This window comes from Erinaceus europaeus, chromosome 17 (genome assembly GCF_950295315.1).
Source record: "Erinaceus europaeus chromosome 17, mEriEur2.1, whole genome shotgun sequence".
NCBI lineage: Eukaryota > Metazoa > Chordata > Mammalia > Eulipotyphla > Erinaceidae > Erinaceus > Erinaceus europaeus.
In genome coordinates this window covers 48,211,700-48,222,334 of record NC_080178.1, presented here as the reverse complement: position 1 = coordinate 48,222,334, position 10,635 = coordinate 48,211,700, and the positions used below count along the sequence as shown (strand labels likewise).

The 10,635-nt window shown below is 44.7% G+C and overlaps 1 protein-coding gene and 1 long non-coding RNA gene across 2 annotated transcripts; both read left to right on the top strand.

The window, feature by feature from the left end:
• The first annotated feature begins 2,739 nt into the window (after positions 1-2,739).
• Positions 2,740-4,358, top strand: LOC132533752 (coiled-coil domain-containing protein 81-like). The gene is made up of 3 exons (XM_060175790.1): positions 2,740-2,982; positions 3,806-3,899; positions 4,191-4,358. Exons 1-3 carry the CDS (start codon positions 2,795-2,797, stop codon positions 4,356-4,358), a joined length of 450 nt encoding a protein of 149 aa, XP_060031773.1. The 5' UTR covers positions 2,740-2,794.
• A 556-nt stretch (positions 4,359-4,914) lies between these two features.
• Positions 4,915-6,773, top strand: LOC132534004 (uncharacterized). The gene is made up of 3 exons (XR_009545722.1): positions 4,915-4,978; positions 6,081-6,403; positions 6,628-6,773. It is a non-coding gene; the product is annotated as an uncharacterized LOC132534004 (long non-coding RNA).
• The last annotated feature ends 3,862 nt before the right edge of the window (positions 6,774-10,635 follow it).

Genomic DNA, 10,635 nt, shown 5'->3' with positions numbered 1-10,635 from the left:
GTATCCCTTTAGATCAAACCTCACATTCTGGATCATCAGTAAGAACATTCCAATTGCCCCAAAATTAGGACCCATCTTCCTCAGGTGTAGCATAGAGTATGTGGTCCAGCCTCATTTCAGAGGATGGAACATTCTCTACTGTTGTTGATTTGAGTGCAAGGACCTGTGGGGGTCCACAAAGGGATCTGTTTTGTTGTTCCTGATACAGATGACTGGTAACAATGGAGAAAGGGATTTATTTGAGGTCAAGGCCCATCATGTCTGTTTGGGAGTCTCAGAACTCCCAGACTAGGGCCCCAGCTTGATGGGGTGGCCTGATAGTGACTAAAGAGTCATTGTTAAAGTATGCCAGTCTCTTGCCCTTATTGAGCTTTTGCTGTCTTTGCTTTGATAAGGATATCTTGGGAGTAAGTATAATAGGAAATAGGGAAGGAACTTCCCTATTCTTTATCCCTCTGAGAGTATGGACTCATGATCATTATGGGGTGCAGAAGGTGGAAGGTCTGGCTTCTGTAATTGTTTCCCTGTTGAACACTGGCATTGGCTGGTCAATCCATATTCCCAGCCTGTCTCTCTCTTTCCCTAGTGGGGCAGAGATCTGAGATAGGTGTGTCTCCAGGTGGAGTCATCTGCCCAGGGAAGTCAGGTTGGCATCATGGTATCATCTGGAACCTGGTGGCTGAAAAAGAGTTAATATAGAAAGCTGAACATATTGTTGACTAATCATGAACCTAAAGGCAACAATATTGCAGATGAAGATTTGGGGTCTCTGTTTTGGAAAAAACAGGTTTGTCTATTTTAGGTTTATTCTAAGGGCTCCATTTTTGCCTGAGCCTAACAGCTGATATGCAGGTGGACACAGGTTACTGTCTGGGGAAATGGTGTCATAGTTGGAAAAGGGACTAGAAAGCTGGATCTGGGAGAAGAGTCAGAAGATCGTTATTAAATGGGGGGCGGGGGGGGTAAGCTTGAGGCTTTAGTCACTGAGCATCCAACAAGCCAGCCTTCCAGTAGCATTGCTTCCAGGGAGCCTGTGAGGTGTCTGGGTCCTGGACTATAGACCAGCTATAAATCTCCTCTCTCCTTTTTCTCCAGACACCTCAAAGTGTAAATTCAACTTTAGCAAACATCAAAAATTCGAAGAGAAGTCCAAACTGTGTTCTTTCATTCCCCAGGTGAGTGCCTTACCCCACAGGTTCCATGGACCGATCAACCCTGGCCTCCCAAACACTCTGCCAACCACATACCACTCTGACAGCCCTGTATTGAATCTGGTGACAGAACTAGAAAAGTCACATTCAAACTGAAACCAAAACCCAAAGGCATCCCCTCCCCCCCAGAGTATGAGTACCTTTTGAGACCTCAGTTTAGAAGAGGCAGGTCACAGTCAGACTCAGGCTAAAAAAGAAAAGAGTCTTCAGTCTGTGATTTCTGCATAACAAAGTCCAGGCACTCACTCATGGAGAGAAGTAGGTTTATTTCAGTATTATCAGGCTGGGTGGGGTGCTGCTCAGAACTGAGAATTCTCCTAGTTTCTTATTCAGATCCAGTGAGCAGGCAAACCTTTTGGTCCATTCCTAGAATTGAATTTGAATTAAAAGGAAATAATGAAACACTGGAAAAAATTGAACAACCTAAACTGAGGAAATCTGTGTTAAGAATGAAGTCAGACAAAGATGATGTGCAAGGTAGGCCAACGATTTTAGCTGTTTTCTCTTTTCTGCTAAGCAGCAGGGCATTGTTGCTGAGCAACTCCTGTGCCGAAAATCAGTACCATTAGAGTTATAAGAAATGTGTTCTTCTAAGAAACTGGTCTTCTAGAATTTTCTTTTTTTAATTTTATAATTATTTATTTTCCCTTTTGTTGCCTGTTTTTTATTGTTGTTGCAGTTGTTATTGTCATTGATGATGTTGTTGTTGGATAGGACAGAGAAATGGAGAGAGGAGGGGAAGGCAAGAGGGGGGAGAGAAAGACAGACACCAGCACACCTGCTTCACTGCTTGTGAAGCGACTCCTCTGCAGGTGGGGAGCCAGGGGCTAGAACTGGGATACTTACACTGGTCCTTGTGTTTTGTGCCACTGGCATTTTTCCAGCTGCGCTATCACCTGACTCCCAAGAAATATGCTCTTCTAAGAAATAGCTCTTCTAGAATTTTCTATCTCACCTTAACTCTAATCCCTGAGATTCTCAACTAAGACTCTTTGCTGGCTCTCTACTACTTAAAAGAGTCAAAGTTCAGATGGCTACCGGGGGAGGGAAGTGGCCTAGGTAGGTAACAGAAATGCATCAAGTGAGCTGCATGTAACATGTTCCATATATATATATTCTGAGTAGGAGTTTACAACTGTCTTATATGGCTTAATAGAAAATAGTAGGATTCTCATGTCTGTAGCTGATGTGACTTTGGTTGAAACATATGTAGAAACACAAAGGTTTTCTTAATTTTTTTCTAAGTTACTGGAGATAGCTAGAAGTTGCCAGACAATGTTTTGAGGACTGTTCCTTTCATAAAGAGATTTTACTTGTTATCTTAAGTTGTTATTTATGCAATCTTTCCCTTTCACTTTCTTCCCTTCTCTCTATCTCTCTCTCTCTCTGTATCTGTCTCTGTGTCTCTCTGCCAAGGATTGAACCTGTGATTTAAGAGCATCAGACACAAAAAAGTCTTTTGCATAACCACTATGCTATCTCCCTGGCCCATTATGCATTAGATTAAGCACTTAGCACAATTGGTGTAGAGTAAGAATGTGTTATCTGTTCCTATTGTATTTTTCTCTCTTCATTGTATCTATATGACCATTAAAGCCTCAAAGGAAAAGACTGAAAGGAAACTTAACTCTTTCTCTTATTCTACAGTCAACTTTCTACCTAGACCTCCAGGTCAAAAACCCACTCCAGCATCTGGAAATATTGCACCCGTAATATTGCCTACCACAGTGGAACCTAATAAGACTGTCTTTACAAAAACAAGAACCAAAAGGTAACATGATGGTCTTTTGTGGGGGGTTAGGTGGGGATCACACTTTACTAACTGTAGTCTGAGTCTTATCTTGATTCAGGGATATTAGATGTTTCCATGCATGCCTTTACATGGTGTCCCTGCATTTGTGCTCCATGGTGAGGACTGCAGAGATGTTCAGGGCTCACAGTCTATCAGGGGGAAGCTAGGTGTGCATGGTCATTAGCAGTGCCAAATACACTGGAGACCTCACTTACCTTGTTTAGTAACTTTGCTTTAGAATGTTGATTCCACAGGAAGAGGGTTTGTGTGTGTGTGCGTGTGTGTGTGTGTTTGTGTGTGTGTGTGTGTGTGTGTTCACTGCACCTCCCATGCCTGAGAAAGTGCAGTCAGTAATGCTCAAAAGTCAAATGTAAACAAGCATGCTATTATTGAAATCCAGGCTTATCAAACACATAGGTCGCTCACCTGTACAATGCAGAGCTCTGAAGAGAACCACTGAGCTATCTTCCTTTGGCTATATTTGCCTCTAATTTCACTCTGGATGTGAAATTGTGTTGTTTTTTAATATTTATTTATTCCCTTTTGCTGCCCTTGTTGTTTTATTGTTGTAGTTATTGTTATCATTATTGTTGGATAGGACATAGAGAAATGGAGAGAGAAGGGGAAGACAGAGAGAGGGGAGAGAAAGATAGACACCTGCATTTCTGCTTCTCTACTTGTGAAGCAACTCCCCTACAAGTGGGGAGCCAGGTTTGATCCTTATGCCAGTCCTTGTGCTTTGTGTCCTGTGCACTTAACCCACTGTGCTACAGCCTGACTCCCTATTGTTCTTTTCTTATAGTGTGCCACATCCACCCAGTCCATCAAAGAACACCAAAACAGAACCTAAGACCTCTGAGACTACAACTTGTAGGGATCATGAGAAAGCAGGACAGGTACCAGTCTCCTCAGACAAACAAATGATAAATGATGGGGGTGGGGGCCACTGAACACAAACAGGGCTGGGAGAACAAGGGTTCTGAGTGAACATAGACCTTGCAAATCAAGTGGAATTGTGGCCACTCCTGCAACCTGAGGACTCAGCCTATCAAACCCATTGTGCACATCGCTGTTCATATGTCTTTTTATCAAACACACTCCTGGAGAAATCCAGTCTTGGGGAGCACAGGAAGAAGTGTGAAGATAAGAAAGCAAAAGGTAGGAATAGACCCTTGGTGTCATTGTAGGAACTTTGTTACGTGTGTATGCAACGCAGGAAGGCCAACAGTGCACTGTATTCTAATGTCAAGTTGAAAAAAGAAGAAGAACAGGACGACCAAATTCTACATCAATATCAGATAATGAAAGACAAGGACACTGAATTCAAAGACCAGGTAGTAGAATGCTTGGATTGAGAGGTGGTGCAGTGGGGGCAGCAAACAAGACAAGGCCACTGCAGATGTCCTGTGCATGTCTGCCTGGCAGTGTGCCAAATCAGGCATTTCATTTGAGAATGAAGTTTGGGTCATGGCCAGGTTTTCAGGAGCAGACTAAAGTCTTGTTTGGTGCACTACATTTTGGGGCTGAAGCTACTTTCTGATCTCCTCACAGCTTATATAAATGCATTGGGGAGGGGTTTGGAGGATGAATGGAGGGTTTACTCTACTCTGTTGCATGAGTGCAGGGAAGAACATAGACAGCCATCCATTTTCAGGTGCCATTCTGCTTGACTTGCTAGAGCCACCAGGCCTTGGGTTTGAAAAAGAAAGTTCTTGACTGGGAGACATTTTCTCAGGGAGCAAAACAAACATAGAAAAGCCCAATCAGTTTGGACTCATTTGAAACACAGTCTTTGTAGAGAGAAAGTTAGTAGCCTTCACAAACAGAATGACATTTCCAGTGTGTGTTTATTTTCTTTTTCCTTGCGAAGTTGAGACTAAAATCAGAAAAAGAAGAACGCATGAGGAATGCTGCTTATAACCTTGGTGTCGCAGATGCTATAAAATCACAGAGGAATCCGAAATGCCACTTTTCTGTAAGAGTTGTTTCTGCCTCTCTCTTGCATATAACCCTGTCTGGGAATGTTTGAACCCACCCTCTGGAGGGCACATTGAAGGGATTCCTGTGGGCTTTACAAGAGTGATACTTCCTTTCTGGGTGGGAGCTCATTCCATAGAATCTTGGGCCCCTCCCCACACCCTCAGAACTAAGGTCTCCACCTCAGTAAAACCCTCAGGTGAGCTGTAGGTGCAGAAGTTTCAAAAAACTTCATTTCAGATGGCAGTGAACATGCTTCACCACCATTTTCATGTTTTTAGTATCTTTGGCTTCTATTTTTATCTGCCTAAATCATCCTCTTTTCAAACCATTTTCTAGTTAACCTGACAACTCTTGGACTTGATAGATAGTCCATTGTATTGCCTTTGTTCACCATGCAGGGCTTTGGGACACACACACACACACACACACACACACACACACACACACACATACACACACACACAGACACACCATGGAGAAGAAAAAAAGACCTGTGTTGTTAAAATTCGGAGTCTCTAGCTGGCCAGGCTAGCTTCACGAGCGGGTAACAGAGACGACCAGAGACATACGGCTGGGCAGAGAAGCTGTATTTCTTTATTTAGCATCAACGATTTATAAACTAAGACAAACTAATCACCAAACAGAACTCTGCTGCCTCTTTCCCATGGCGGCGCCAAGAACTCTCTCTAACTCTGCCACTCTGGAACTCTGTTGGGGTTCCTAGGGGCGGGGCCAAGCAGGCCCTCGAAACTAACTGGACTCATGGCAATTCTCTTGGTGGGGGAGAGCTAGAACAAACCAATGTAAAGCATACAACAGACCTGTGACCTCTGGTCAGTTCTGCTCAGAGTCACCTTGGAGCAGGTGAGTTCAACATGTAGCTGCTTTATCGGCACTTTGAAAAATGACTTTTCTTTCTTTTAGATAGATGGAGAAAGCAACCACAGCACTGAGGCTCCTTCAGTGTGGTAGCGCAGGGCTGAAACCCAGGTCTCACCAACGACAAAGCAGTCACTGTATAAGCCAGCTATTTTGCTAGCCCATCAGTTGCTTTCTTGCTTGTCTCAAAGAAATGAACTGCTCCTCTTTCATCCTAGAATCCATATTACTTTGCAAACCGACCAGCAAGTGCTGCTATTGTCACTGAAAAGAAAAATGAGTATACTAAGAACCTTCTCAAACAAATAGATGCCAATAGTAAACTGGCCAAGAAAAAGAAAGAAAATCAGAAAGTCTTGGAGCAACTAGAACGGCTGCAACTCAAACAAGAGTGAGTTTTGGTGGACTTGCAGGGGGACTCCAGTAGGGAAGGGTAGGGCAGCACAACTAGTGCTGCAGCACATGTCAGCCAGCCAACCAGGATCCCCATGCAGCCCATCATCGCCACCATGCTTAGTGTCAGGACAGCCTTGGAGGCCAGGTACAGTTGTTAGTTGGGACCATGGCCTTTGGCTTTGTGGTCAGTGGTGTTAGTAGAGGAAGAAGGGGCCAGTCTGATGGAGGGACCCTTCCAAGTGTAGGTTTATCATCAGTCTGTTGGGAGCCCAGCGCCCAGGGTCGGGAGTGTGGGGGCCCAGACTAGAAGCAGGGGCCAGGCCATCATGGAAAGTCTTCCACATACTCATACCTGCCATTCTCCTGTAGCTCAGCCTGGGATGAACATTTCTCTCAATTCCCAGTCCTGAGGAAAGAGAGTGTTTGGTTGCACTTGGCCTGAGGCTGAGCATTTGAGTCAGGGAGGAGGTCAGGAGAGCAGTGAGGGAAACTGCTGTGGGGAAGACTCCCCCAAATGGAGGTAATTCCTGCCTCCATAAAGCTAGTGTCTCTCTCTCTCTCTCCCTTGCTCCCTCCTTTCCTCCCTCCCTCCATTCCTTTCTTATTTGCCACTATGGTTATTTGGGGCCTGTTGCCCTGATGCTTCACTATTTCTGACAGTCCTTTCTCCCATCTAAGTACTAACCAGGTCCAACCCTGCTTAGATTCTGAGATCAGATGACATCGGGTGTGTTCAGGGTGGTATGGCCATAGACCTGACAGTCCTTTCTTTGATAGACTGTGATAGCTAGAGAGAAGACAGTGAGAGAGAAAGAGAGACAGAAATAGAGAGAGAGAGAGAGAAAAGGAGAGACACCTGCAGCACTGTTCCACTGCTTGTGATGTGTCTCCCTTGCAGGTGAGAACCTTGAGCTCAGGTCTTTGCACATGGCAGCATGTGTGCTCTCCTAGATGAGACACCACCAGGCTCCAAGGCCTGTCTCTATCAGGTGCAATGGAAGCTTCCAGAAGGAAGTACCAGCTTTTATTTTCTTGGAACTTATTCCCACTATTACTTGTTAGGTGTGTTTTGATGATGTTGGTCTCCATTAGAATAAAGTGTGGCCTCACCTCCTCCTCTTCCAATTATCAGGATTGATGAACAAAAAGCTGAATTGAAGAAACATCAATTTGAGGAGAGAGAAATGTATAAGAAAGCACTGGAACACCAGGTAAATGGACGGGTTGCTATTTTGAGAACTGTACACTGCTTCCTAGCACTCTGAACGTAGGTGTGTATTCTACCCTCCAATACTGGGCCCCCACCCACCTAGCAGGTTTCCTCATGTGAGTTTGGGTGCCCTGGCTCCTTCCTATAAACAGTGGGTCTGTCAGTGTACCCCAATGCTTCAAGCCTTCACACTGGCTCTCTCTGTTCCAGCTGAAACACAGGCCTTCCAGACTGCCCATCTACGAGCCCATGGGCACCGTCACCAACTTTGGGCAGAATGAGAAGACCCTGGAGGCCGAGAAGCGGCAGAGAAATATTGAATATATGAAGCAGCAGGTGGAAGCCGCTCTAGGTCACAGAAGACAGCGTGTCCTCAACCAAATAAAAAATCTGCAGCAAGAAAAAAAAATGCTTCAGAAAAACCAAGAAAAGTACGGGGCCTGGCCCTTCCTTCCTCACCATAACCCTCTCCTCCTTTCTCTCCCTCTCCTCCCCCACCCCTTGACACCGACCTTAGTAGAAACATGTGTGGACACGTGGAGAGTCATGACTGACCCTAGCTCGCCCCAGCCTGCTTCTCATCTCTACTCCCCAGTCAACTGCTGAGGCTGTTGCATGTCACAAACCACCTTATGGGATGAGTATAAATACAATATGAGTATAAATACAATAGTTTGCACATGCATAGCATTTCTCAGTTTTCCACATAACAATGCAAACCGCACTAGATGCTCTGTCATCATTTTTGGACATGGACACTGCCCCCCCCCCCCCACTGCACCCCAGAGTCTTTTACTTTGGTGCAATACAGCAACTGCCGTTCTGGTTCTACTTGTGCTTTCTCTTCTGATACTGTTTTTCAACTTCTGCCTGGGAGTGAGATCTTCCCATATTCATCCTGTTTCTGACTTATTTAATTTAACCTGATTTCTTCACACTCCATCCAAGATGGGCTGAAAATGGCGAAGTCACCATTTTTTTTTTATTATCACTGAATAGTATTCCATTGTGTATATAGACCACAACTTGCTCAGCCACTCATCTGTTGGACACCTGGGTTGCTTCCAGGTTCTGGCTATTACAAATTGTGCTGCTTACGAACATATGTGTACACAGATCCTTTTGGATGTGCGTGTTGGGTTCCTTAGGATATATCCCCAGGAGAGGAATTGCAGGATCATAGGGTAGGTCCATGAGATGAGTTTTCAGATTAATTAAAGGAAACAAACATCTTTTGACAGAAAGAGCGTTTTCATTGACAGAAAGAGGGTTTCGGCTTAAAGCAAGCAGCCTTGGACCCTTCAGCTAGGGTTCCCTGTATCTGCTCATGTTACTGACTCTTTTTCTTTCTTTTTTTTATTTTTGAAAATTTTTTATTTATTTTGGGTAGAGATTGGGAGAAAAACAGAGAGAAACCTGTTGCACTTCCTAATTGAAGTTGGGGACCTGAGGCTTGAACCCAGGTCCTTGCACACTGCAATGTGTGCCTTCAACTAGGTGCACCACTACCTGGCCTCCAACTTTACCTCTTATTCCAAAGAGAGAGAGCAAAACCAGATTTCCCACTGAATCCAAAGGAGAGAGGACTAGGCGGGAGATGGTGGCAGTGGATGGAGTCAGACTCTTGCCTTCCCTCCAGGCATTTAGCAGAAAGATGTGCAGAAGAGGATCGAAGGAACACCATCAATCAACACCTGAGAAAAGAATGGGATAAAGATGTTGTGCTGAAGCATCAGCGAGATGAAGATGCCAAGGCCTTTGACAAGTAATTGCCTTCTGGGGTTGCAAGTTGCCTCCTCTCCCCATTTCCTCCCCTCTGATCTGTGGGTCTATAGAGCTTCATGCAAATGAGTGGGGGTTGCCAAGAGAACTCCATGGAGGACAGAAGTCTGGGTTTAGTGTGGGGACAGGTGTGCTGCCTGCTAAATGTCTACCAACAGTGTTTTGGTCTGCCTCTACTCAAGGGAGCTTCGTTTTTCTTTTGTGGAGGGTGCAGGGCATTTCTCTTTGGAAATAACAAGTTTGAAGCAGGGAGAGTGAGTTTCCATCCTTGGCTTATGGAATGTTCTGTTCTAAGAGCAGAGCTGAGGAATCATGGGTAAATGGGCAGTCAGGGGAGTCGGGCTGTAGTGCAACGGGTTAAGCACATGGACTGGCATAAGGATCCTGGTTTGAACCCCGGCTCCCCACCTGCAGAGGAGTCGCTTCACAGGCGGTGAAGCAGGTCTGCATGTGTCTATCTTTCTCTCCTCCTCTCTGTCTTCCCCTCCTCTCTCCATTTCTCTCTGTCCTATCCAACAACGACAACAACAATAATAACTACAACAATAAAACAACAAGGGTAACAAAAGGGAACAAATAAAATAAATATTTAAATTAAAAAAAAATTTAAGATAAAAAAAAAAGTAAAAAAAATGGACAGTCAGTTAGGAATGGAGTCATGAGTAATGGATGCTATACAAAGTAAGACACCCAGCTGGGAACAGGCCCAGACCATCCTCCCAGAGGGTGCCTGTCCTGTCTTCTCAGCCCTCTCTCTCTACTCACCACCAGGAGCAGAGCCTCTAGCCTCGGTCCATGGAGGTTGACAGTTAGCCTGAAAAAGGCTGATGATCTTTTGTTTTATTTTCATTTGTCAATGGCGAAAGTTAACATGTGCCTGACTGAGAAGGTGAAAAACTTGCCAAAACAGATGGAGCCTATCCCTTCAGATGTTATCAAAGCCTCAGTATGACAAACTTTTTTTTTTCATGAACCTTAGGTCAGGCTTATAGTGGAGCTGGGAATTAAACTGAAACTTAAAAGGAAATGAAAGTCACTTGCAGAATGACTGGGCTATATCGGTAGCCCCAAATATTCTAAATGACCAATTGACAAATTATTATCTTGGCTAACCCATGGATAAGTCCTCCTCCTCCTTCCTCTCCTCCTACTCTTCTTACTCTCTCTACTCTTCCTTCACTCTGGCTAATGATGATACAGAGTATTGAGCCTGGGACCTCAGAGCCTCAGACATGCAAGTCTTTGCACAACTGCCATGCTAGCTTTCCCACTGGGATACAATCTGTTCTAGAGAAGATGTTTTGATTTTAGTGGAAGGTGTTTCCTCCCCCACTCCCATGTAGGGCCGTCATTTGTGGCAGTGAGTGAGAGGAGAAGGGCAGGCT